Here is a 27510-nt window from a genome sequence, read left to right on the forward strand (position 1 = left end):
TTATGAAGAATGAACCAAATCCAAAATTAATTAAAATAAGGTACAGCCATGGTGTGGTGTTTTGGTCATGATAAAGCTGCCTGGTGACGTAAAACCATGATGCCAGCTAGGGAGCCTCCTTGGATTAACTTTCGGATCAGGAACAGGACCTTATGTCGCTCCAGGTTCTCTTTAGGAAACTCACTGTTCACCTTGAAGTCTGCTCCTCTCGGCTCCCACTTACGGCTCTTCACCGGCTCCTTCTGTTCAAAATGGTCTATTGTTTGCCTGACTCTCTGAGGGCAGTGTTTCTGACATCCATCCTCCATCCATCCATCTTCATCCGCTTTGCCGGGTCGCGGGGGCAGCAGCCTAAGCAAAGAGGCCCAGACCTCCCTCTCCCCAGCCACCTCCTCCAGCTTATCCGGGGGAATACCAAGGCGTTCCCAGGCCAGCCGAGAGATATAATCTCTCCAGCGTGTCCTGGGTCTGCCCCGGGGCCTCCTCCCGGTGGGACATGCCTGGAACACCTCACCCAGGAGGCGCCCAGGGGGCATCCTTGTCAGATGCCCGAACCACCTCAGCTGGCTCCTTTCGATGTGGAGCAGCAGCTGCTCTACTCTGAGCCCCTCCCGGATGGCCGAACTTCTCACCCTATCTCTAAGGGAGAGGCCAGCCACCCTTCGGAGGAAGCTCATTTCTGCCGCTTGTATCCGCGATCTCGTTCTTTCGGTCACTACCCACAGCTCGTGGCCATAGGTGAGGGTAGGGACGTAGATCGACCGGTAAATTGAGAGCTTCGCTTTTACACTCAGCTCCCTCTTCACCACGACGGACCGGTGCAGCGTCCGCATTACTGCAGCTGCAGCCCCAATCCGTCTGTCGATCTCCGGCTCCCTTCTCCCATCACTCGCGAACAAGACCCCGAGATACTTGAACTCCTCCACTTGGGGCAGGAACTCATCCCCGACCCGGAGTGGGCACTCCACCCTTTTCCGGCTGAGAACCATGGCCTCAGATTTGGAGGTGCTGATCCTCATTCCCGCTGCTTCACACTCGGCTGCGAACCGTTCCAGTGCGAGCTGGAGGCCTCTCACCCGATGAAGCCAACAGAACCACATCATCTGCAAAAATCAGAGATGAGATTCTGAGGCCACCAAAGCGAAAGCCCTCCGCCACTTGGCTGCGCCTAGAAATCCTGTCCATAAAAATTATGAACAGAACCGGAGACAAAGGGCAGCCCTGCACCATCACCCACCGGGAACGAGTCCGACTTATTGCCGGCAATGCGAACCAAGCTCTTGCAACGGTTGTATAGGGATCGAATGGCCCGTAGCAATGGGCCAGACACCCCATACTCCCACAACACCTCCCACAGGACACCCCGAGGGACACGGTCGAATGCCTTCTCCAAGTCCACAAAACACATGTAGACTGGTTGGGCAAACTCCCATGCACCCTCAAGTATCCTCGAGAGGATAAAGAGCTGGTCCAGTGTTCCGCGACCAGGACGAAAACCGCATTGTTCCTCCTGTATCCGAGGTTCGACTAGCGGACGAACTCTCCTTTCCAGCACCCTGGCATAGACTTTCCCAGGGAGGCTGAGGAGTGTGATCCCCCTGTAGTTGGAACACACCCTCCGGTCCCCCTTCTTAAAGATGGGGACCACCACCCCGGTCTGCCAGTCCACAGGTACTGCCCCTGATCTCCACGCAACATTGCAGAGGCGTGTCAACCAGGACAGCCCTACAACGTCCAGAGCCCGTCAGCAGCGCTCCGCCAGCACTATACACAGTGCAGGTAGAGCACCGCTTTCCCCTCCTGAGACGCCTGACGGTTTGCCAGAATCTCTTCGAGGCAGTCCGAAAGTCTTTTTCCATGGCCTCTCCGAACTCCTCCCACACCCGAGTTTTTGCTTCAGCCACTGCCCGAGCCGCATTCCGCTTGGCCTGTCGATACCTGTCGGCTGCCTCCGGAGTCCCACAGGCTAACCAAGCCCGATAGGACTCCTTCTTCAGCCTGGTGGCTCCCTTCACCTCTGGTGTCCACCATTTGGTTCGGGGATTACCACCACGGCAGGCACCCACCACCTTGCGGCCGCAGCTCAATGCAGCAGCTTCGGCAATGGAGACGCTGAACATGGTCCATTCGGACTCAATGTCCCCAGTCTCCCTCGGAATGCTGTTGAAGCTCTGCCGGAGGTGTGCGTTGAAGATCTCGCGGACTGGGGCCTCTGCTAGACGTTCCCAGCACACCCTCACTACGCGTTTAGGTGCACCACCAGGTGGTGATCAGTTGACAGCTCAGCCCCTCTCTTTACCCGAGTGTCCAGAACATATGGTCGCAGGTCTGCTGATACGATTACAAAATCGATCATCGACCTACGGCCTAGAGCGTCCTGGTGCCACGTGCACTTATGGACACTCTTATGTTCGAACAGGGTGTTCGTTATGGCCAAACTGTGGTTAGCACAGAAGTCCAATAACAGAGCACCGCTCGGGTTCAGATCAGGGAGGCCGTTCCTCCCAATCACGCCCCTCCAGGTCTCGCTGTCGTTACCCACGTGAGCATTGAAGTCTCCCAGCAGGACAACAGAGTCTCCAGGTGGAGCACCCTCCAGCACCCCCCCAGGGACTCTAAGAAGGCTGGGTACTCTGAACTGCCACTCGGCGCATAAGCGCAGATGACAGTCAGGACCCGTTCCCCGACCCTAAGGCGCAGGGAACAAACCCTCTCGTCCACCGGGAAAAACCCCAACGTACCGGCAGCAAGCCGAGGGGATATTAGAATACCCACCCCAGCCCGCCGCCTCTCACCAGGGGCAACTCCAGACTGAGACAGAGTCCAGCCCCTCTCCAGGAGACTGGTTCCAGAGCCCAAGCCATGTGTAGAGGTGAGCCCGACTATATCTAGCCGGTACCTCTCAACCTCACGCACTAACTCAGGCTCCTTCCCCACCAGAGAGGTGACATTCCATGTCCCTATTGCCAGTCTTGGCAGCCGGGGGTCGGTCCGCCAGGGCCTCCGCTCCTGGCCGCCACCCGGCTCACAATGCACCCGACCCCTATGGCGCCTCCTGCGGGTGGTGGGCCTGCGGGAGGATGGGCCCATGTCTCCTCTTCGGGCTGTGCCCGGCCGGGCCCCATGGACTAAGGCCCGGCCACCAGACGCTCGCCCTCGGGCACCCTCCCCGGGCCTGGCTCCAGGGCGGGGCCCCGGTAACTCTATCCCGGGCAGGGTAAACTGTTCCCTCGGTGTCCTTTTCATAAGGGTCTAGTGTTTCTGACAGTGACTGTTAAATGGTAATGGTAAAAGGACTGGTTCTTATTTAGCGCTTTTCTACTCTTCTGAGCACTCAAAGCGCTTTACACAACTTGTGCATTCACCCATTCTCACCCATTCGCACAAGCACATTGATCTAAGTGCTTTCTAAGTAACATTCACAGTTTTAATTGTTTAAACAAAATCATGGATGCATCGGAGAGCAATTTGGGGTTAATATCTTGCCCAAGGATATTTGGCATGCAGACTAGGGGAAGCCAGGAATCAAACCACCAACCTTCCGATCAGTAGATAACCTGCTCTACCACCTGCTGTTGGCTGGACTCCTCAGACTCACGTGGTGCCTGAAAATCTTTATGCAGGATTTCCAGGAGGGCTAGGCGTGTGCAAAGCTGGACAGTTCTTTCTCTATGGATGTCAGAATGTCCACCATATCGCGGTTTTATAGAGAAGCTGTTTTGAGGAAGGCATTTCTTTGCTACAAGAGTTAGTAGGGATCTTCTTATCTGGTTTCCCCATAACAACATACTTGAAACGTTTGTCAATATACTGTCGTAAACTGTCCAGGTCTTCCTTGTGGTTCTTCACAATGGTGAAGATGCTTTGAATCTAAGTATAATCCCTATTTTTGTAACTTTAAAAGCTGTCATGGAATAAACTGGCAGAGAAAATTAGTGGTGTAAATGTTTCAGTGGTGCACCTTGTTCAGTGCTGCTGAGATTCTTGCTGCACTGCACGTTACAACAGCATAGTTCTCCTCACTTGCCTGTCAACCTGGTGTTTTTCTCCATGTCAGTTATCTGGTCAGTGAGCTGCTTTTGAGCCTCTGACACGCAGGTTTGTGGTGGGATGTAAACACTGACCAGAATGAATGAGGAGAACTCCCTTGGCGAAGTTTGCAATTTAAAAGAAAAGCCTGTAGGGGAGGGCTACATGACTTTCCTAACACTGTGACATCAATACACCAGCCTTTATTGATGTAGGAGCAGTTTCCACCTTGTCTTACTGAAATATAGTGTGACTGATACTGAAGTATCCAAAATCTGTAAAAGTTCAGACATTTGTGATATGTTTGCCTTTTATAATAAAACTGTACACCTATTAGACCTAAAAAGCTCCCCTGCCTTCAAGTATGAAACAGTGACTGTCAGGTAGCCATCATCAGTAAAGGCTGATATTAGATTCAATTATAAACGCTGACAATGGGAACATCAAAGCTGAGGTTTTCTATCTTTACCAGTTTTTATCCATTGATAGCAGAAATAATGGAGTTCTTTATTATTATTATTGGAATTATAAAAAAATGAAATGGGCAAAAACTTTTTTAATTATTATTATTGTTGTTGTTGTTGTTGTTATTATCATCATCATCATAAAAAGGCTTGAGGACAGATCCACGCTGGAGTCTGGAGGTAACTGACATCACAGGCCCATCACAGTGTCTGATCTCTTCCTCCAGATTTTTTCACTTTCTGTCACCTACCTCTGGTCCCTCTCAGATTACAGCTCAATAATTAGATTTAAATTCAAATGTAAAATTAGGATTCATATTAGTGACTCATAGGAATCATACAACATATTAGTGTTGGCAATGGCTTTCTTTCTCTGCTCGGGGATGCTCTTAATTTAGAGGTGACTGAACTAAGTCTGATCAGCTAAAATCAAAACTCCCAAACATCCAGCCAGCTGTTCTGTTATTCTGGTTAGATCTTAGCTGATCTAAGAGTTATTCAGAGTTTATTTTTAAACTCAGAATTTGATGAACATGTTTTCTGGAATAAGGCCTTGTCCCCTACTGTCCTGTGAACCTGTTCAGGGACTCCTGGTATCAAGCGGCCACCAACACACATATATGTAGAATTGAGGTCTTGTTGTTGTTGTTGTTCCTTTTTTTTTTTTTTTTTTTTTTTGAAAAAAACAACAACAAAAAAACAAACAAACTACTTTTCCTGGGTTTATTGGAGAGCAGTAAACCAGCTTAAATGAGCATTACCTCCACCTACTGGACTGGAGTCTTGACAGGAAAAGTCGAGCAAAGCCTTCTGCAACAATGTATAGAGATTGACAGACCACGTGACTGCCATTTATTAAGAAATGTTTAGTTAAAACACATTTTTTTATTTCATAAATGTCTTTTGAATGTGAGCTTCCACTTAGATGATGGGAGGAATGCTGTGTAGCAAAACTATTATACAAGCCACTGTGTCACATATAATGATGAGATTTTAACAATTTAAAAAATGAAATATAACTATAGTTATATGTTTTACAGTTATAAATATAACTGTAAAAATACTGATATCGATTTTAAGAGCGGGTGTACTCGCGGCCTTCTACCAGTGCTTTCTACAGTCATACATTTTTTTAGATTCAGAAACTAAAACGTCACATGATGTGGAAGCTACTTGTGTTTTAAACACTTTTTTATAAGTCAGAGAGAAAAACAAACCACAAAGAAGAGGAATTTTCTTTAGTTAACGCGACTGAAAGTGTAGACGCTACACTTGACATTTTTTATGCCGCATTGTTTGATCGTTTGTGGCGCTTTGAGCCAGTGGCCGTTTTTCCAATAGACTTGAAAGCAGCATCACGACTGGCTGCGTGAGGTGTGTTTGGCCGGGCAAGGACACTTACAGGGTTGGAATGACATTTGTGTAAGTTACTAGTTTGTTAATTGATTCTGCGGCGACTGTTGTACACAATCTAACCGGAGACTTACAACATTTGGACGGACCAGGGACTTCGTCTGGAAAAGATAACATGAGGATCTTTTCCAAACCGGTGGCTAGCTCATTGCTAGCTGTTGACTGGTTAGCATTGAAAGCTAACTGCTATTATTTGACTGTCACTGCATGTAACCAGCACTAGCTGAAATCTCCGAGTTAATATCAGCGTTGCAGGGATACATGTTATGGTTTATGTTGCGATAGTTTCGGAGAAAATCCGGATGTGACCATACAGGGATGTCTGACAACTTAAAACGCAGCTGTGCCCCATTTAACCTCCGGAGAATATAAAAAATTTAAACATTCATTTTTCCAAGTTATTTAAAACAACAGTTTGTACTGCAGTAATTGGATTGTGTGACAGTCTAAAACAAAATAGTCCTGAAATTTTTAGCAATGCTGTTTTTAAACTTTTTTGTTAAATGCTATAACCCAATAATTTCCTTTTACGAGTTATGACCTAAGAAGTGTCCACTCAAAAGCCGCTGTCAGCTGGAAGATATGCAACTGACAACTGAACTTAAAGGAGCGGTTGACACTGCTCTGTTCATTTTGGCTGTAGTGCATTTGAAGTTGTAAGGAAGAGGCCTGTGTTGAAGTGTTCACGTGTTTCACTGGATGCCAGCTGTCACCATGGAGTTTCTGATTATAAACGTGAGGTGTGCTTCAGGTCCCGTGCTCCTTGCAGTCTGAGAGAACCTTCGGTTGAATGCCTGAACTGTAGCATTTGTGTTATCTTGCTGCACAAATACCACAAGATTTATTATCACACAAAATCTTCCTAATACATGCAAATGTCGGAGCTTACATAAAATTATTGATTTAACAAAGCATATTTGTTTTTAAGATGAATCATGTGACCAGTAAAACGTTACAGAGTGATTGCCTGATTTGTAAAAGCCAAATGAGGTGCTGCAGCAAAAGCTGAGACGAATGCTCTGCCAGTGTCCTCTGCACTCCCTGCTGTACTGATGCAGCTTTTTGGAATAACTAGTGTGTGGTGCAGTGCTAACTGTCAGAGAAGCTGCAGGACCTAGCCAAGCATTCAGGAGCTGGTGGTGCCAAAAACAGAGCTATAAGACTTGCATCTGTTAGGTGGACAAAATATCATTCAGCCGTTTTTTAGAAAAGAAGGTGCAGCACAGCTTTTGTGTTTATTAAGCTCTTATTGCACCAGACTGAACAAAACGTTAGCCAATATTAACTTTTTAGCAAATATATCATATCAGTGTAGTCAGTTGATTAAAAAATCATTTGGTTATCAGACACTGATAATGTTTCACGTTTCGGGTACGAATTACAGTGAAAACATAGAAAACTGCCTTTGCATTTTTTGCTTGATAATCAACTAATCATTTTGTCAGCAGGTTAATATCTCTGTTGTAATAATGTCATGTAGCCGTGTGAACAGCTAACTCGATCTATTCTCTCTTCTGTGGTCTCAAGTAGATGAGGTAGAGGGCCTCTGGAGTAGTTTCCAGTCGTAAAGTCTTTGTGCTGTTGTCTGTGCTGTGGGTGATGGTCATCGGGTGACCGGGGTTGCCCTGACCCTGTGGTGAATGTCTGTGAGCAGAGGAGGCGTGGCCTTCTGGGTGGGTTGTATCCGCAGCCACGGGAGAAGGCAGCCCATCCAAAAATGGAGCTGGAGTGTCAGACAGGTAATTTACTGGATTTCTTGTTATGCATCAGTTGACAAATACTCCAGTATTCCAGTTATTTTAGGCTGTTAATAGTTTGTTTTACTTAGACCTGTACTACTAAACAATTGAACATACCTAGAAAAGCATGTGTGAAAATTTCATTCAAGGTCCACAAATACAAATAGGTTCCCTGTGAAACATTTTTTTAATTACTTAAGGTCCAAGAGAAATGTTCTGGAAATGGTATTTTACAGGAAGTTGATTGTTCAGTAGGCAGTGATTTCATACCTGCTGATCTCAAGTCTCCAGCATAACTATTTCTGGAGCAGGTAAAGTCTGCAGCATAAACCGATGGACCTCGGTAAGAAGTAAAACATCTTCATGCTACTAAAACCCAGGATTAACCCTGAAGCTACCTCGATGAGCCCAAGTCCTGTTTCGTAGTACAGTCCTCTGAACTGTGTGTTAATTTAGATGTAAACAGACATAGATGAAAGTGAAAAGGGGCGTGACCCCATGACCCTAAACTGAATAAGTAGTTAAGAAGGTGGAATTTAGTACTCAGTATCCTGAAAATAATGCTATCAATGAATGCCGATCCCGTCTGTCTGTTTTTTAAAGAGATTTCTTTGCATTAACTGGTTGACAAAACCTAAGGCCACAGTTGGACCTGTAGCTTTATGGTTGCTGTCAATTTTCACTGTTAAATTCAATTTAGTTTATGTATAGCGCTAAATCATAATATGATGCAGACCTGCAGATCATTTTTGCTGCATAGAGTTTTTTTTAATAGGTTTTTAACTAACCTATAGAAACAACGTGAGTTGTAATAAGAGTATATTTTTGGGCAGAGATGCAGCTGTTCTCTGTTCTAGAACAGGTATGTGTTCAGCTTTCATCGTTGTCTGTCCAGGTAAAAAGCAAACTCAATGTTGGACATGGAAGGCTGATTGCAGGCTTCACATACTTCTGTCACAAAGAAGTCTTACTTCTTGGACACCCTTCAAGAGTTATACTTGAATTAGTGGGAACCAGCTAGGCTAGCTCCAACACTTAGGTTATTAAGTCTTCACACAACTTTTTATGTCAATGTTTAGCAGCGTAGGAACGTACAAAGTAAACAATCACATCCTCCCCAGGATGAATTGCATTCCGTTTACATTTTATTACTACAAAAGGTTGTATTATGACAGATGAGTCACGGTGAACTCATTAGGGTAAAGTGCAAAACAAATGGCAACCAGACCGTAAAACGTCATGACCAGTCACTGCACAAAGGTTGTAAAACGTATTATAAAACAGGTGCTGCTCATCAGTTGCTTGGCACTGAGCTGATGGGAAAGTGAGATGTGCTGAATAAAGCTGACAGGCAGATGTGTCCACTCAGGCACAGCGAGACGCTGCAGTGGAGGAAATAATGGTCTGATCTGAATTTCTCATTTTCTCACTTACAAAGAAGTGAACAGTCTCTACTTTTTAGAGACAAAACATGGGCCACAAATCCAGGAAAACTACATTAATAACAGTTAATAAAGGGTATAAACTGATTTACATGTCACAGAGAGAAATAAGTATTCGATTGGCTCTGTGCTCATGTGACACACATTTCAATCAATCAGTTACAGATCTCAATTCATTATGTGTTTAAAGCTATGCTTTATACACGCTTGTGCTCTGGCTCACAAGCTAGAGCAGGTCATCTACTTATCAGAAGGTTGGTGGTTGAATTCCTGCTGCTCCAGTCTGCATGTCAAATGTCCTTGGGCAAGATACTAATCCCAATTTGCTCTCCAATCCAGAATAAATGTGTGTAAGTAAAAATGGAAAAACCAAGGATATACTGAGAGATTAAACTGTTCACAATCTAATCTAACTCAAAATCTCAGACCGCTATTAAAATGAAACATCACGTTCTATATGCTTACAATAATAACACCAAGTCCTTGTTGCTTCTTTAGGTGGTGGATTGCCAGACCCGCCCCCTGAGCAGTGCAGCATGGGCCCTGGCCCCACCCAACAGCCTGCGATATCAGAACTTTAGGCAGCCGGTGCTGTCTAACCCAATACATCATGCGAGCCAGCCTCAAATGCTGCGCTACGGCGAGGAGGATTGGGAGGACTCTCTCAGTGTTTGTGTGCTGGTGCGACAGGGCGAGTCACATGGCCTCCACACCCTTCTGGAGATCCCTCTGTTTGGTCACAACAAAATGGGAAGGCCCCTCACGTCTTCAGAGTTCTTGTTTCCACTGACCACAGTGGATGGTAGCAGAGAGGATGACATTAACGTAGAGACCTTCAAACGTAGCGACACTGATGCTGTAAAGAGAGAACACGGCTGCTTCAGAAGCCTGTTTGAAACTGAGGGATGTCCTGCACCATTCATGTCTGGCTCCAAGTTTTACTGCTTTCATTGCCCTGGCACACACTTGGTGCCTAACAGTGTGCTAAAATACAGCCAGGACAGCGGACTTGACAAGAAGGCGGTGGAGCTGCCCTCTGCATCGCTGTGTAGCCATACAGGCAGAGCAGAGGGGGAGCATATTGAGAGCGACAGGGAAGGAGAGGAAAAACTGGCCCTGATGTATGAAAGGCTGAGGATAGAGGTAAGAACCACTACAGTATGATCGCTGTCATTGGTTATGTTGACAGCTGTATCTGACTCGACGCTTGCCTGGCAATCAGTCTCTTCCTGAAATATAAACAGACACATTTAAATAGTCTCATACTCTTATTGACTATTCAAAGCATTTAGTACTACAGTCTGTACTGACTGTTTAATACACATATATAACTTGGACTGTACACTTGAGGCTTGAGGTATATAAGTTAATCCAACTTGTGCACTGAAATACAGATTATTTTGCATTCTCTTTGTGATAAAGTGTATGGCTTACGAATGATTAAATAATTATTGTCAGTAACTTTAGGCTACTTGCATAACCCCAGCAGCATGAGTGAAATGGTCACTATGATTCGCTTCCCGGTGTAATCCTCAGAAGCACTGATCTCATTCTGCCTGTCAAACGGCACAAAGGGAGGGGTGTGGACCAGCTTCCTGCTGCTGCACAAATGTCCTGGACTGATAACCCCAGGATGCTGCTCCCTCCTGCATCCAACACCACTGTTAAATCTCTAGGTCTGGTCTCCCTGGAGACGGGGAGGAGCCTTTCATAAAATGGCACATCAAGGGGTACTGTTTTGTCCCCAGACCCTTTACCCTGTCAGTCAGATCCTGTAAGAATAATAAAATCACAGCAACACCAGACACAGAATGTGTCTCTTATTGTTACACCGTTTGTCAACCACCTCCAGTTACATTTACAGTCGAGGCAGCAAGTGGAGGACGCCCCAAGCATTTTCAATAGCGTTAAAGTTACATGTTGCAGGGACGGTAACTCTGCACAGATGCCCTGAAAAACAAGCCTCTTATCTCCTGGGAGTGGGATAGAGATGAAAAATATGCATCCTTCTGGCTAATTGATGTAAACCAGTAGCTCCCCGGCCCCCCAAACTGGTAACCAAAAAATATCTGCAGTGATAGCTGCTTTACTCTGTTCACAGAGCACTACATATATAGTTTTTTTCTGACAGCAAGTGAATTTTCTCCTGAAGAATGCAAATCGAGTCTACATCTCTACAGAGAATGCATTTTCCCAGGAAATTAGGGGGAGTGACAGTAAACTGAAGCCGGGAGCCCTGTTATATTGTTTTTAGCAACTAGTCTGAAGTTGTGAGTGTTGGCCATCTCTATCTGTAGAGAGAGAAAAGTGTCAGTCTCCTGTGTTTAAGGCGTCCTGTGAGTCCCCAAAACTTGTGTCGTGGGCCCATCTAGTGGCAGGTTGTGACAGCTGGTTAACAAAGTACATGTGCAGGGCACTAAACACTTTACAGCATCCCAAACAGTAGATTCTGTTCAACTGTATTCAGTGGGAGAAATGTTTCGTCACTCATCCAAGTGACTGAAAAAGCTACGTCCAGATGAACAGATTCAACTTTTTGGGATGATTGGACATGCATGAAGACTTTGTAGCCTCCTCTCAAGACAGTAATGGCACTCAGCAGTTTACCTGTGTGTGCATTTAATAATTTATCCTTGAACACACTCCACCATAGGTCTAGATGTGACAGTGGGGCACGCTTTATTCAATAGGAACAAAATTGTGTGCTTGTGTGACTTAGAGGAACAACCTGTTGTCTCTTTCCCCTTGTGTGGTCATAACAAGCAGTGACAGCGAGTTGTATCTCAAGGCAGCGTAACAATAGTGTAAAATTAATTAATGACAACTACAATACTCGTTTGTACTTTTGTTCACAGATCAGAAATATCATCACAAAATAATTTTTCATCTTCCTCATGAATGCATCTCATGCAGTATTTAGAAATGTAGCTGTTTGTTCATAATAAAGTCTTATCACTATTATCCTGCTACACCTCAACAGTGACAATACTGCAAACCAAGAAATTCTATTTTAAAACCACTGCAAATGTAGCAGCTATGCACATGATAGGATTTACTCAGCTTCAGGTAAAATATTTTATTCATTTTTGCACAAAACCACCATAAAAAGTATGATGACTTTACACAATCATTGAAAAGTAAATTTGCTCCAAGGACAGGTTTTTGGGACAGCCTGTTACCATAACATCCATTACAATGTTGATATTTTACATTTGTATCCAAATGTTTTGATGATGAAAACAAATCAAGTATCAGATCGGACATGTTTACCTGAAATTTACAATTTCGGATCACATGGTGAATAATCGGCTTTGCAATTTAACACCACCAGGATCATTTGAACACACATTTATGTTTTTGTTTTGTTTTTTAATGTTTGAAGAATTAAGACATTTTATAATAGTTTCCACATTGTTTCCATAGCACAAAGGGCCAAATGAATAACAAAAAACAAACACAAGGACGCACATTTTCTGATATCAGATGGAGTACAGGGGACACGGATATGAAAAAACTCTTTTTTTTGGGGGGGCGCAGCAGCAGCAGCTTTACTTGCCACTGCTGTGAGCATTGAAACAACTCTATACGCTTCACCTTCTTCATTTTCCTCACAAACTGCAGCCTGCTTATTGTAAAACCAAACTCTGTTTTTAGACTTAAACGAATAGAATTGGAGAATATCTTGTTGAAGTGTTTGTCTTTAACATCAGCACCTAAACTTTGAAACTGATCTTCATCTGTTTGTTTTGCAGCTTCCAAGATTCTTTATGACAAACCACGACTACTCCATGTACTCAAACGATGTGGAGTTCATCAACGGCCTCATAAATATCAAGACCAGGTGAATGTGCTTGTCTAGCGTGATGGTGATGCGTTATAAGAGACTCTTATCCTTTGACCAAACTCTTGATAAGTGTCTCTGATTGCGTGTTGGTGTAGAGGCCGTGTGATGTACCAGCTCACGCTCTCGCTGTGGCGCCTGCTGTGTCTGTGCTACTACGCTGAAGCTCGACTGGATGTACTGAAGCTTACCAAACACATAGAGGACGGGACCATTAAGGCTCGCTGGAGGATCAGAGGGCTTCCTTTCCACTCTCTGCTGCTGCGCTTCTATCGCAAAGACAAATCGCACCTGTACAGGTAACAGCACATCCAGAACTGGGTGCACGGGAGTTACAAGGTTAAGTGGATTTGGTGATTTCTGTCTCAGTGTGTTATTTTAAAGCTCCCAAAAATGTAATGAAGTAATCTTTCCATAAAATAGATTACTGTGCTGATATACTCGCCTTTTGGTGTTCCGTATATAATTGACGTTTCCTTGTTTTTGAATTGAGTGTTTTTGGAAAGAGGAAACAGATTTTCAGACAGGTTGCAATGTCCGCTATAAACACCATCATGTTTGTAAGATTAAAAACATTAAGACTCATGAATAACTGATTCTTCCGTTCACACTTTTACATAAAAACGGGTGCATATTTTGTCCAACCTTAATCCAAATGTCATCTCTTACACATAGGTCCTATGATGCGTTCTCTACATTCTACATTGGACATGATGGATTTATTCACTGTCACAAAGTTGAGAAGGTAAGGAAGCTAACAGCTTTTTGCCAGAGCACCCACAGCAAAACGCCTTCAGTGCTGTAGAATAACTACTCCCAACGATTGTCTGACAGATTGAGAAAGATTTCTTGTTGGGTGCAGTTTTCCCAGCACCACTGCTGATAAACTTTCTGACCAGGCAACAAGTACTTCTTTTAACCCGCTTTAACCTTAGTGTGCTTTAAAACACACCAGCGTCTTCAGCCTCTCATCACTGTCAGTATTGACATAGATCGAGAACATAGACAGGCGGTCAGTTAAAGACGTTCATCAGCATGAATGTTGGCTAGAAAGCAGTGAAAGGTCAGATTAACATGATGATAGTGAGACCTGCTGTGATATGTGTGGATATGTTATATTTGTTGTTCTCTCTCCTGCAGGTGATGCCAGCTCAGCCCCCCGTCCTGCCCAGAGTAACTTCCCTCTTGACCGGGGTTCTGGTGGCACTGGGAGTGCAGGAACACCGACCTGCTCTCAATTTGTTACCCCTGCTTCTGTCATCACTGCGACAGAGCAGAAACTGACCCAGAACAAGCATTAGTGGAAAACCAGTGTCTCTATAGCCATGTGACCCTGAAAAGCTAAAGTGGTCTTCACATAGGAACACATGAAAACTGAAAGTTATGCTTGCTGTTCAAAAACATTCTTGTCCCGGAATTAAAACAACATCAAGTCTTTCTTCTGCGTCTCCTTTTCTAATGCTAGATCAGGGAATTGTTCAGATATTTATACCATTGAAGTGGTCAACAGTGCAGATGTTTGTTGACAGCAGAGCAGCAGGAATAAGAACATATTTTGTCACTCTGGAGTAACGGAGTCTGAAATACTACTGGCGGCTGCTGTACCACACCTTTCATATGGTGCACTTTTGTGTAAATGTAACCTTTGAGATTTTTTTACTACGTATGTATTGAAATCTGCTTTTTGGATCATTAATCCAACTAGCTGCCCGTTCAGTTGTGGTAACCGGCTTGTTGGCATATTTGAATGAGTGGCACAACAATCTTAAACAGTTAAGAGAGCTGCCTTTTTGGATCAGCACAAGTTTGACTTCGCTATAAATGCATATGCCAGCATTTGTCTACAAAGGTTTTCGGTCATTAACAGTGGATTGTGTCTGCTTGCCTCTATGCAGCAAGTCTAGGAGATGTAGGAATAAAATGATACACATACACACACATATACTGTTATTTCACATGTTAGGAATTGGAGCTAGAAAGCAGAAGAGGGAGAAGACCTTGAGCTCACTACAGAGTGAGCATCAGATTTGGGCTTCTTACTGTTAAACAGGATGTTACAACTCAATTAATGGTGAATTAAAAAATTGCAAAAAGGAACTAGAGATGCTGTTACTGGTGGAGCTCAGATTAGCTACACCACCTCCTTTGGTGACCATGCACCTAGTCAGCACTCTGGATGAATGATAATATTAACCGAGGGTGGAAAAATGATCAAGAATCAATGTCTGATTCTAAATTTAACACAATTTCTATTATTGTTTGCCATCTGGATTGTGCTGTGAGTGCCATACTAAGTCCAATTCAGTTGTATTTTTCACAGCTTCAAATCACAACAACAGTAAAGTAATTTTGCAAATTAAAATCCTACAATACAGAGAAAACTAAACGATCAGATGACCCCTTTTATGTCTTTAAAACATTCCTACAATTTTAACTAGTTGGTGTGTGTTACTTCATTGATAGACAAAGCTGGGTGCATAGATGGATGCTACGTCCTCTAATGATACTGCCTGGGGGCAGTCTGGAACAATTAACCTCTGTGTGAAGAGGACCTCCCATTTCCATGAACACATTGAGTCTATTAGATAGATATGATTCAAACCACTGCAGCACAGTGCCTCTACAGCATGCTCTAATCGCTGTGATGAAATATTATGGTCAACAGCATCGAACACGACACTCTGGTCTAGCAGGACAAACACAGATGGGTCCACTGTCAGAGACCACAAGCAGAAAGACATTTGAAGCCAATCATCCAGATGGATAAATACTAAAAATTGGCAAACACTGATTTAAAAGTGGATTTATGATCATGATGTTATCAAGCAGGTAGTAACAGTTCACAGTTTGACAAAGCTGACAAATATCACCGATGGGGCTGTATCCTGTATTACTCAACAAGAGTCAATTACACGTAATGCTCTAAAATACCCCAAAATTTAAAATGTGCAAGTCTGTGATTCACTGAAGTCAATAAGATGTGAAAATAATATAAAGCGGATATCATGGAAACACTAACGACAATCACGACTTTATATGGTAAAGTGCAACTGACAAAGCTCTATGCTACTATGTATTTATAACACAGTACTGCTCAGTATTACAGTGTATCAGGACCGCTGCTGTTTGACAGCAGAGTCGTTTAAGAAGATCATTTTTAGCATAGATTTGTGCTCACCTATCTTTTTTTCACCATCACTGTTTACTATAACAATAAATACACTTCATCTCATAAAATATTTTTGTCCTTAACAACACTAGAACACTTTTCCTCCTAATATCAAGCACGCTGGCTTATAATTCGGACATTTTTTTACACTGTCAGATTACACGTTCACTCTCATTGTGCATCTGTGTCACAGATTAATGAAACTTTATTCTCTGAACATTCTGACTGTTCTTTCCTAGCAGTGACACCACCCCTAACTAATATACAGTAATATACTAATAATATCTCGAACTTTGGTATGACTGCCCACTGATTAGAAACTGCATACCATACAGGATTAGTTCTGACATTAAGCTAGATCCTGTAGATCTGTTTGCTTCTGCACTGATGTCAGGTCCTTCTGTCAGGTCCTTCTGTCAGGTCCTTCTCAGAGGTGTTGGAGGTGGGGTGTTTTAGCAAGAGTCTGCAGACTTTCCCATTCTAACCAAACTACAGCGGCGTGCGTCTCCATGACACAGAAGAGGGGAGGAAGTGAAGTCAGCAGCTGTCTTCCTTGCTTATGCCACATTACATGTATCAGGGTCTCACGCTGCAGGGTAGGATTCATCACCCCATCCTGCTCCTCTGTGGCACAAGCTGTTTGACTGGCACTAGGAGTCTTCTACAGAGAAAGCTCGATGTGTGTTGGGGAATCTCTGGCCGGTAAAGTCTGGATCGTCTCTCACTCGTTGTGTGATGTCACACTTTACCTGGCAGGAGGATACAGACAGAGAAACAGCAGCTCACACACAAACCTAACTCAGAACAGTGAAGTACAAGATCTGTATTCCAGGGCTGCTGGTACTGCCACGGAGTTCGTATCTCTTTTGGAACTTACCTATTTATCTACCAGTATTGTTTTTTTATAAAGTTGGGTTCTCTCACTCTTTCCTTTGAATGGGGTAATGGACCTCCTCACTCTTCTGAAGGTCATTTACAGAAAACCACTAAAAGTGGGAGCCTGGGTTTTCTGTTTTTTATTTTGATGTTTTTTATTTGGCTGTTAATAAAGCTAAAGCTAATACATGACGTTGTTTCCTCATACATCTGCCGGTGACAACTTCATCTTTAGAAACTCTCTGAATTAAATGCAAAATACTCTCTGAGAAACATTTCTCTTCACAATAACAACCTGCCATCTTTTCAAGCCAAGATCATTTTTCTAGACTGGAAAAAGAATTGCATCGCATAATTTTTCATCGATCGGAGTGCTTCCTTCTCTCAACTTCAAATCAACATCCATTTTCCTCAGTTACATTTTTATTGTTACCTCCAAATCAGACATTTTGTATGGGAATGTCCTTGAAAAGTCAAACTTTGCATGATCTCTTATTGCCGCAACAAACTTCTAAACATTTAGTATCCAAGTTTTCACTACACTAGTTGCAGCAAATTATCTTAGTAAAGCCAGTCCAATGAACTGAGATGAGCTTTGGTAGGAGAGAGTCTATTCATCACTCCTGTCCCATGGAAGACCAGCTCTGACAGAAGGCACGATCGCTACAAAATCATTCATTTTATTAGAATGGAAATCGGCATCACCTCCCTGTTTTAAAAGGTGGCTTAGTGAGACGCTGCTAAACTTGAATGGATTTTGGTGTAGATGTCCCCACCTTTCAAGAGGCTTGGAAACCTTTCTTGAATTGCTGGATGGGACCTTAACCTTTGTTTAATATTTGCTTGTTTGTACAGGGCTTACTTTAGTGTAGTGTATGATACACTGCAAAACAGGATATGTCAACAATCAATACTCAATTTTGGATGAATAACAATAAACAGGAGTAATTAAGTAATCAAGGGATCTCACATGATACTACATCATTTGCAGCAGCTGATTACCTGTTTGGCGTAAGCGTCCTGTATCTCTGGGCTCTCCAGCTCTACCTGCAGGCTGTTTGGGGAAGAGACAGGCAGGACTCCCACAGCACGAGCAGCTCGACTAACTGCGTCCGACAGGGACAGGTGCGGTCCTTCACACTGGCTCGTCTAAGGGTAGAAACACTAACGTCATCCTTCTCTGCCCAACAGCCTTTCTCATTATCAAAAAACCTGCAGTTCTACCTTCATATGCAGGTGAGAGAATGCAGTCTTTTTGTTAGAGCTAAGGCTGACAACAGTGAGGAAGGGATCTGTGACACAATCAGACTTTTCTGTTCAGTGAGTTTGGAACAGCAGTTCTCACCTTCCTTCTCTTAGCAGGCATCCCCTGCAGGTACGCATCAGACAGCGGGGGCTGGGCTTTGATCTTCCTCTGGGACAGCATGTCACGTCTGATGATAGGAACCCATTCCTGACCAATGTATTATTGCACAACTGTAAGTGATGGTCACTTTGCTCATGTATGTAGCTAAAAATCTGTGTAAAAGAAAATCACAGATTTGTAGAGGGCTTTGCCCTCCAACAACGTTTCCCTGGATGTCAGAATACACACAACTGCTTGTTTACATTTCCTAACAATAACGAGCCGCCACAGATGCCTTCATGAAGACCATGCTGGAGAAAACAAATGCTAAGGCAAATAAATTCTGTAACTATGGTGACTGTCACTCATTTTTTAAACAGTGTGGTTTCATTAAAATAAATTAGCTTACCATCCCAGTACCATCCATGTTTAAACTTCAGGGGACGGAGAATGGATCGCTTTTTCCTGCTCTGATTCTTTCTATTAGACAAAGCTTCAGTGCAACGTACAATAGAGAATAGTTCAGGATATTAAACATTAAACAGCACTGGCATTACTGGCAGCTGCCCAACTACACAAGATACCCAGAAAATAAGGTTTTGGGGGGGAGGGTGTTAATCTGTGGGCTACTCAGAGACAATAGTCATGAGCCTTTCAAAGAAGTCCAGAGAAGGGGACCACAATTTATAAAATTTCTTTTTTTTTTTATCCACAAACTGTCTACTTTTTTCTAAATCCATACAGGACATTATATCTTTTACCAACTGCCGCACGAGGGGGGGGAAGATTCTTTCTATTTGTTCTGGGCCGCACCAAAAACAGCACAGAGCGGATCTAGTTTAATTTGATGCCGCAGGACTTCACACATAGTTTGGAAAACAGAGTTCCAGTGAAGGACAGGACCAGTACACATGAAGTAATGCACCAGGAGCACCCCTACACCTTCTACAGGTCAATATACCAACTTAGCCCTGGACCAGTGTGTGTCAAGCACACACTGGTATATTGTGCACTTGGCCAAAGACAGAATCCCACAGTTTATGTGTGATATGAAAGTTAAGATTTGTTCCATTTAGATTGGATAGCAGCTACTGAAGAACATTGGAAATTTGAAATTCAATTTTACAGAACTGATATTGTGCTCCTAGAGGCTGGTTTGACCATTAAAGAATTGTCTACAGGATTGTCTGGAGGTTCTGGGAGAATTGTGCTGTCATAGTGTCAGACCTGTAAAAACTGAGCAGTGGCAATGCCAAAGCAAATGACAAGCAAATTGTCCATTTACATATAAGTTTGCAAAAGAGTTTAGAGCAGGGGTCGGCAACCTTTCTGATGACGAGTGCCATCTAAAATTTCCTCAGAGGTCAGTGTGCCATATTAGCAATAAATTTAATAATGCTCTATATTAACAGTTACACACTATATAGAACCACTTTATAGCATTATATTTGTTCGCAGATGTTGGCAGCTGTCAGCGAATAGTTATCAGCTATATTGAAACAAAAACAGACTTTTTATCCATAACAGCAAATGAACTGAACAAGAGAAAATACAAATGCCATTTATGGTCTCCTCACAACAATGATAAGAAAAATAAACTAATACAGTTAATACAGAGACACACATGTCTGTTAATACAGAGACACACATGTCTGTTAATACAGAGACACACATGTTAATGTGATCTCTTCTCCCACTCAGAGACACAGGTCTCCGAGTGTCCAGCATTCAGAGGCTACCTGAGGACTCATGTAAGAGAAAATCTGCTCACACAGATATGTGGAGCCAAATACTGTCAATAAGGCCTCTGCAATGTTCTGAAGACAGTTAAACTTGTCAGGTAGTGACGTCCAGCAGGTGAAAACGCAGCTCCATGAACACACACAGCTGTGGATTCCAGCTGCTTCGATGTTGCATTAACTGGCATTAACTCAGCCATTTAATGCGAGACAAATCCAGCTGCTCATTAAAGATTTCTGGTTTGATCAGAAAATAAAACATTGGTCCAAACACCTGAAAGTCCCGAGAACGCATTGTGTCTCGAGTCTACGGATGTATCCGAGTATTTCCGCGGTGCTGATGCTGCGCTGAGCGGACGGATCCTGAAGTTTTTGAAGTGTCGGAATGTGGAAATTTCAACATCGCTTGGAAAAAAAAAAACGCCAGCTAGCAGCATCCCTCTGACCGGGAGGTAAAGTGATTTTTAGCCAATTACAAGTTGAATCTGGTAGTTTGGGTTGTTAGCTAAGATACCGTCATTAAGAAGAGGCACAACTAATGTGTCTATGCGAGCTAATCTGCGATGTGCACCGCTGGCCCGGCCATTAATTTTTTTATGCACCTTCTCAGATTAACTCACTGCGTCTCGTGCCCAGGGCTGGACTGGGACAAAAAAAACAGCCCGGGCATTTTGACTAGAGAGCGGCCCACCAGGTATTAAAGCCATAAAGCCTTTGAATGAAAACAAACACTTGTTGTGACAGTGATGTACACTGTCTTAGATTAGATTGGATTAAATGAAACTTTATTAATCCCTCGGGTGGGTTCCTCCGGGAAATTCGGTAAATAAATAAATTTAAAAAACTTGTTGGTATATGTATGATTTCTATACATTTTACATCAGAAAAAACTGGTTGTAAGATTCAGATAATTATTTATTTTAAAAACTAGAAATTTTAAATGAGAATAAGGAAGTATGTCTTTGTGCCCCCCTCTCCCTGTTAATGCCCTACCTGCCCCCCAGGCAAAACTTTGCTAGACCCGCCCCTGCACTGTTACCAGCTGTCAGCTACATAGAAAAGGATCCTGGTGTTATTTGCCAAGATGGTAGTGTCGCCAAGACAGCATACACCTGATATTTGCAGCCCAATAGTAGTATTGGAAATCAGGAAGTGCTAAGCCTCCCACCAGCCTGCGTCTTTGAAGAAGAGCTTTCCTCAATTCTGAATGTTTACCATTCGAAATGAATGAAGTGATTAAGGAATCCAGAGATTTAAAAAAGGATTTGGGAATCATGATGGGAAGGCATTGAAATACATATAGAAATTTTGGAATAGCATCATCTTTACAGAGTTAATCCTGCCCATTAAGGACAAAGATAAGTCTTATAAGTCTTATTAGATAAGACTGTGGTTCCATTTCTGAGGTTTGTTAATGACCTGTGCAGGAATAGCATAAGCATAAACTGTAAAAAAACAAAAACAGAACAAAACCTCATCCTTACAGGTGGAACAGCTGCTGCCCATGGCTCCATTTCAGGAGCCACTTCGTCGTGTCCTGCTCGGGGCCCAGAGGAGCACTGAGATGAACCATCCACAGATAAACCAGGTGCAGGTGCTTCTCCCTCTCCAGTGGAAACCATGGCCTCCTCTGCTTTAGTGGCTGCAGCTGGAGACGAACTCTCCTCCATCTGACCGAGAGGTGAAGTGAGCACTAGGACTGCAACGATTCGTCGACATAATCGATGACGTCAACTACAAAAATGTGTGAACGCGGAATTTTATTTTCGACGCGTCATATACTGATACCTCGTAAATGTGATTTGGTAACTGCAATACACTCCAGGAAGCTATGGGGCAGTATGACCTATATCGTCTGCCAAGACTGTGCTCAATACTAACGAAGAAGAACTCAGCGCGAACAGCAACATGGAAACTGAGATTTGAAAGCATTAACGAGAAAACAAGCAAAGTTAAATGCAGACTGTGGACAGCTTCCATCCACGACAGCACTACTGCAGCGCATGAGCATTGAAAACGCGGCAGCCTGGAGCTGTGACGTCGACTCTGTTTAGAAAGTTCAGTTAGTGCATCGCGCTGACACCGTGTTTAAGTTCATGTTTGCACTGTTTCTGTGAGCTTACCTGTGGGAAACTTCTCAGGATGACGCTTGCTAGGCAAACACCATTTCAGTTTTGTTAGCTAATGAGTGAAAATGCCAATCAAAACGGAGTAGCTACACGGTCTCCTGTTTTTTGATTATGATGATTATGATTAGTAACAGTCTTTGCCCATGAAAACTCAGGTGTATAGATGAGTTTGTCCTGTTAAGAGGCTCATGCACCTCTGAATGGCTGAAGACAGACAGAGAGCATCTTTAGCGAGGTTACCAGCAGCTGGGAACATCATCTCAAAGACGAGCGCAAGGCTCACTCCAGAGCACGTCCCACTGCAATCATCTGTAAATGTTGGAAACTTGTTATTCTGGACTGAAAAAAAGGAATATTTTTGACTTAATTTGAAGCTTTATTTGAACTTGTGGACAGAAGCCATTTTAGTTTCGTTTGCACATCATGGTTTTGTTTACATACTACTATCCCTTTATTTTGTATCACTTATATTTAATTCATTTTTTTTTTTTTATATTTTTTAATTTGGTTTTTATTCTGATGGTCCTGCTGAGTAATGTTAAAAATACATTTGATTATTTTCACATTCACATGTTTCCAGGGTCATTATTATAATTTGTTGCGTGACGAGACAACAGGGTGATATTCACAGGTGAGCAGACTTGAGCAGGTGAGGTATTGAAGCCTAGAATAGGAGGTTTGCCCACAGGAAGCAGCAATAAGAGTTACTGAGTTAAATGCTGACTAATTGGCTAATCGAATAAAAATTGGCAGATTAGTCGACCACCAAAATAATCTGTAGTTGCAGCCGTAGTGAGCACATGAGCCTTTCATGTCATTCCATTGGAGTGAAGTACATTTGTAAGATACAAACTGCACTGCATATGGCTAGAGTGCCTAGCCCTAACAGAGAGAAAGCATAATGGTTGATTTAAACACTAATAAAAAATATTATACTAATTCAGACTAAAATACAAGATCATTTTTCAGTTACTTATACAGACGCTAATTTTGACAGTTTCACAAGTACAAAATGTCACGTACTCCACCTGAATCTTTGTTATATTTTATGACTCAACTCATATAATGTCCAGCTAACTGAAATAAAAAGAAGTGTGCCCATCTTGGTGTAGTGGAAGTAATGGCAATTTGACAGTAATGGGAACCCTTTCATTTTCTGTAATTTTTATTACAGAAAAAAAACATCTAAAATTATAAATAGGGTGATATTCTACATTTCTATTCTTGTCATGTGCAAAGTCAAACCAAGCCTAAAACTAATGACCAGTTTGTGTATCAGAGCCTGATTTTTTCTTTCTACTGTCATTAGTTGCTGCTGTTACAGTTACACCATCTTTAGAATGCAAATCAATAACCATACGGTTATCTTAGAGACCTACATCCTCAGGAGAAAGAGCTGGGCTTACAGGCTGATGGGTACATACTGACTGAAGTCAGAACGTGCTGAAAGAGTAAGATACATCAAACGGATCCATTAAGAAGCAGTCAGACTCGCTGAAGTTAGAAAAGAACAAAAATAAGTAAAAACTCACCTCCACACTTGCACGCTCTGATGGCTGCTCCACCTCAGTCTCCGTCCTCTGGTTCAACTCCTCCTGAAATAACATTTCAGGAAATGTAACTAAATCTGATTCTAATGACTCAAGTGACAGATTTAAACGTAGTTGTTAAGTCTGCTGTTGGAACAGGGTCGTATTGTAGACACAGTCAAATTGGAATACATTCAAATTTATGTTTGATCATGACCCTTACTTTTTCAGCTATGTTGGGACCTGACTGTGTCTGTATTACTTGCGTTGGCAAAACATATCTACATAGATAATGTGGTTTTAGTAGCAGCTTGATTAGGGACAAAGAATCTGTTCTAAACTGTTTCTGTTAATTACCTGTAAATGGATAATGTAGTGTTGGATTTGGTCCTCGGTAACTGGGTTATGCTCCAGAATGATGTGCAGCCTCATAGACATCATGTTGGTCAGCCAGTTGACCAGACTGGGATTGACGTCTGCAGACATCCTCCTCTGCACAAACACAGAAATACACAGTAATAGGCAGCTGCCAATCTGTGCCATCAGCAAAGCACATGATGGTGCGTTACTGAAGATGTATACAAACAATGTGTTGGTTGATAACAGCAGTCAGAGATCTGTGTTCTCCTCCCAGGCAATACAGGTTTAGAGCCAGACACTCAAACAGGCTGTGAGTGCACAGCAACAGCAGGCGGGGGCCAAACATGTGATCTGCGATGTGAAAAAAACAAAAAACCCAAATATAAAACCATCAGTGCAGGATTCTGGCTACACAAAATACTAAGATAAGAAAATACTGTCGTGAACCGATGCCCCTCTTTGGAGGTGATATATTTGAGCAACTAGATCAAACATCAAAGGTTGAAATAAAACTGAAGTTATTCCATAATCCACAACAAACTGACCCCCAGCTTTAAGCCATTAACACACTCAATGCCACATATAGCATGCCTGAAAAGGGTTTTAGTTCAAACCTTCCATGTTCCATGTAAGCAGTTCTTAATGAGCTCTTTTCCCAACCGTTTCCTTCTTGCAATCAAAGTGAACTTACCGTGGCAGCGAAGGATATGTGTGGCCATTTGCGTGAACTGCTGTCTGAAGAAAGACAGGTTGGTCTGAATTATGTCCACTCCCTCGCGCACTGTCACTGTGGCCTAGATGCAATACACAGCGCTCACTTATGTGCACATGTCACAGGAAATTAAGAGTCCGTGTTACTATGTTTGTGTGTGAAAGACATTGTCCTTACAAAGCTCTCAGCTATGTAATCCTCAAGTCCATTGATGAGGTCCTCAGCTGCTGCCTGGAGGGAGAATAATGTTACATTTTAATTTTATGGTATTACCTTTGTTAATGTGGAATTTGTATTAAAACATTTTGAAAACTACTTTCTTGCTTATTACTAGCCACTGCTATTTTTTATAATATATTTTACATAGATTGAGCACAGTGGATCTTTCATGAGTGACAATTAGGGTTGCAACTAAAGATTCTTTCAGTTACACTGATTAAAATACAAGCTGTGTGAAATGCACATGAGATCATGATTTAAGTTTTCCCTGTATAGGAGAGGAACAGCAGCACTGTCCCAATAAAGACGGCACTGATGCCATCACATTAACTCTACATAGTACTCACAGCTATGTTGGCATCAGTGGGTTCTTGCTCCTGGAGATAGTGTTCAGTGAAGAAGTCTGTGAGCTGAGGCCGGATGCGTCTCAGAGGCTGGGCGTTCCCATGAAGCAACAGCACCATATCCACCATAGAGAAACTCTGACACACCAGGGAGAGCAGGTCCCCAAAGAACCCTACCATGAGATAACAACCATGGTGATTAGTGTGAACTGCAAGAACTTGTTAGGCACAATATCTTCATTCAAGGACTCACCCACGGCATCCCCAGAGCCAGGAGCAAACAGGTTATTGGTCTGGGACAGCCTCTGGATGAACTGGGCAATGCTTTCTCCATTGCCCTGCTGTGCCCCAAAAGAGCTCATCATGGTGGACAGCACTCCCTGCATAATGCCAGAGAATAAATCTGGGCTCAGAGAGTCTCCGGCTGGGCTGCTGCCGGTCTGAGAGGGAGCAGGACCAATGGACTGATGAAGAAGTGAGGCCCTGGGGCCAGGGGCAGGTGGCTGTGCGGAAACAACACCTGTTGCTCATTGACTGGTACAAACAGTCTTTATATTAAGGTTCAGAAATGTTTAATTCAGGTTTTCTGTCATTTTATCTGAACTCACTGGTGCCAAGTCTGACATGCTCTGGAAGAAGCCAGGAACCCCTGGTAATGTCACAGTGATGGATGGAGCCAATCCAGAGGCAGGACCACCCAACCCTGCTGCTCCCAGTAGAGATCCCAAGAGCTGAGCCATGTTTCCCTCTGGGCTGGTCTCTGCTGGCTGACCGACTGAGGTAGTACTTGTGGTGCGGGTGGATGTCTGTCCAGATGTATTAGCTGAGGGAAAGGGGGGAGAAGCAGTGCTGGAAACAAACATGGAAGAGGCAGACAGGGAGGACTGAGAGTTCGCTGAAGGATCACCTAGAGAGTTAAAAAAACATGAAAAAAGAATATTACATTTTTGAGGCCAATACTGATAAAAGTCAATATTAATATTATTTTTATTGCTCTCCTAACTAGTCTTCACACCATTTGTTGTAGAGACACCGTTTATATGCCCTTTATATGTCCTCCTACTTTTTTTTTTACTGGTTTTTCCAAGGGTGTGAAGCCAGGTCTCCGATTCAGTTATCCTGGCCTCCAGAGGTGTAAACAGGCTACATTTATTACAAGTATTGTTTTTAATAAAGGATGCTCAGGATTAATAAACCATCTGACAAAGTGCAGGAAGGACAGCTGAAGACGCCATGCTGCTAGTCAGTCAGCTGTACGCTAAGGTAACCTAGTGAATCTCTAAAGTCACAGTGAATGAATACTGTGGAAATAACTAGCAGGTGAATTGAGTAAGAGTGTGCTTTGGATAAAGCATGTGATGATTACACTTTTAATATAAGACATTATCCATAAGCTTTTAATTTAACTGGCTACACAGATGAGCTACACAAAAACACCACTCTGCATTGTAACAGGAACAGGAAGTGACACAATGACACTGACCTGGCTGCTCCAGCATCAGAAGCTGTCCAACCAGACCACTGATCATCTGGGTGAGAGAGGAGGGACCCAGTGCCGTGCCCTGTTTACAAAAAGGCAAAGTGTGCAGAGCCATACCAGTGAATATACGTTTACTGCACAACAGTTATTCTACATAATTCAGTGCGTTGTAAGATGTATCGGAAGGTTCTAAAATTAGCTGACAGTCGATAATCAAATCATTTGTGTGTCACTTTTTAAGTAGATTATGTTTGTGATGTTCAACCTGTATCTCCTCACACTCTGTGGTGGGTTACCTGTCCTGGCTGCTGGCCACCTGTAGCCCTCAGGTTGATGGTATTTCCCACAGGCTGGGTGATGTGGGTGGACAAGGATGGCCTGGTGATGACTACCCTACCCTGCACAGGGGTGTTGGGGAGCAGCGGTGAAGCAGCTGTCTGTGCACTGGGTGTTGAGTCAGAGCCAGAAATCATGTGCACTGGGTGGGCTGCTGAGGGTGCAGCAGCCATGGCAGTGGGTTGGTGAGAAAACTGGTGCACAATTGCCTGCATGAACTCAGGAGGTAATTCTGTGAAGTGGGCAGGTGTTGTGCCTGAGAACAGGGAGAGGACTAAACTTAATTGAGTGAGTGCACTTGAAGTCCACATGGCCCAAGGTGTTAAAAAGGGGGGGGGGGGGGG

The 27510-nt window shown here is 43.3% G+C and overlaps 2 protein-coding genes across 8 annotated transcripts in view; one reads left to right on the plus strand and one right to left on the minus strand.

The window, feature by feature from the left end:
* Nucleotides 1-5782: 5782 nt before the first annotated feature.
* cunh6orf136 (chromosome unknown C6orf136 homolog) lies at nt 5783-14366 on the plus strand. 3 transcript variants are annotated; one of them, XM_005950042.2, is made up of 7 exons: nt 5783-5915; nt 7437-7645; nt 9586-10230; nt 12840-12928; nt 13027-13227; nt 13604-13673; nt 14069-14366. In XM_005950042.2, the coding sequence occupies exons 2-7, from the start codon at nt 7547-7549 to the stop codon at nt 14210-14212; spliced, it is 1248 nt and encodes a 415-aa protein (XP_005950104.1). In that variant the 5' UTR covers nt 5783-5915; nt 7437-7546; the 3' UTR covers nt 14213-14366. The 3 variants fall into 3 exon arrangements, with proteins under 3 accessions (XP_005950104.1, XP_014185703.1, XP_005950105.1); XM_014330217.2 differs by having other exon boundaries at nt 5786-5915; nt 7434-7645; XM_005950043.3 differs by lacking the exon at nt 5783-5915 and adding an exon at nt 5924-6071.
* Nucleotides 14367-15716: 1350 nt separating this feature from the next.
* The window catches only part of bag6l (BCL2 associated athanogene 6, like), a 22019-nt gene continuing 10225 nt past the window's right edge, over nt 15717-27510 (minus strand). For 2 of the 5 annotated variants that reach the window (XM_005950041.3, XM_005950040.2), the window contains exons 11-24: nt 27127-27422; nt 26834-26912; nt 25959-26257; nt 25604-25853; nt 25354-25523; nt 24965-25018; nt 24767-24869; nt 24302-24426; nt 24073-24207; nt 23719-23781; nt 21542-21727; nt 18319-18426; nt 17976-18122; nt 15717-16846 (exon numbers count right to left, since the gene is read on the minus strand). In XM_005950041.3, coding sequence (XP_005950103.1) covers nt 16748-16846; nt 17976-18122; nt 18319-18426; nt 21542-21727; nt 23719-23781; nt 24073-24207; nt 24302-24426; nt 24767-24869; nt 24965-25018; nt 25354-25523; nt 25604-25853; nt 25959-26257; nt 26834-26912; nt 27127-27422 — 2114 coding nt within the window. In that variant the 3' untranslated portion in view covers nt 15717-16747. Of the gene's footprint in view, nt 16847-17975; nt 18123-18318; nt 18427-21541; nt 21792-23718; nt 23782-24072; nt 24208-24301; nt 24427-24766; nt 24870-24964; nt 25019-25353; nt 25524-25603; nt 25854-25958; nt 26258-26833; nt 26913-27126; nt 27423-27510 lie in introns of those variants that run through there. The other 3 variants (XM_042215381.1, XM_042215382.1, XM_014330216.2) reach the window with 3 other exon arrangements.

This window comes from Haplochromis burtoni, unplaced genomic scaffold, assembly GCF_018398535.1.
Source record: "Haplochromis burtoni strain Fernald_Lab_line unplaced genomic scaffold, NCSU_Asbu1 Contig_711, whole genome shotgun sequence".
NCBI classification, from domain to species: domain Eukaryota; kingdom Metazoa; phylum Chordata; class Actinopteri; order Cichliformes; family Cichlidae; genus Haplochromis; species Haplochromis burtoni.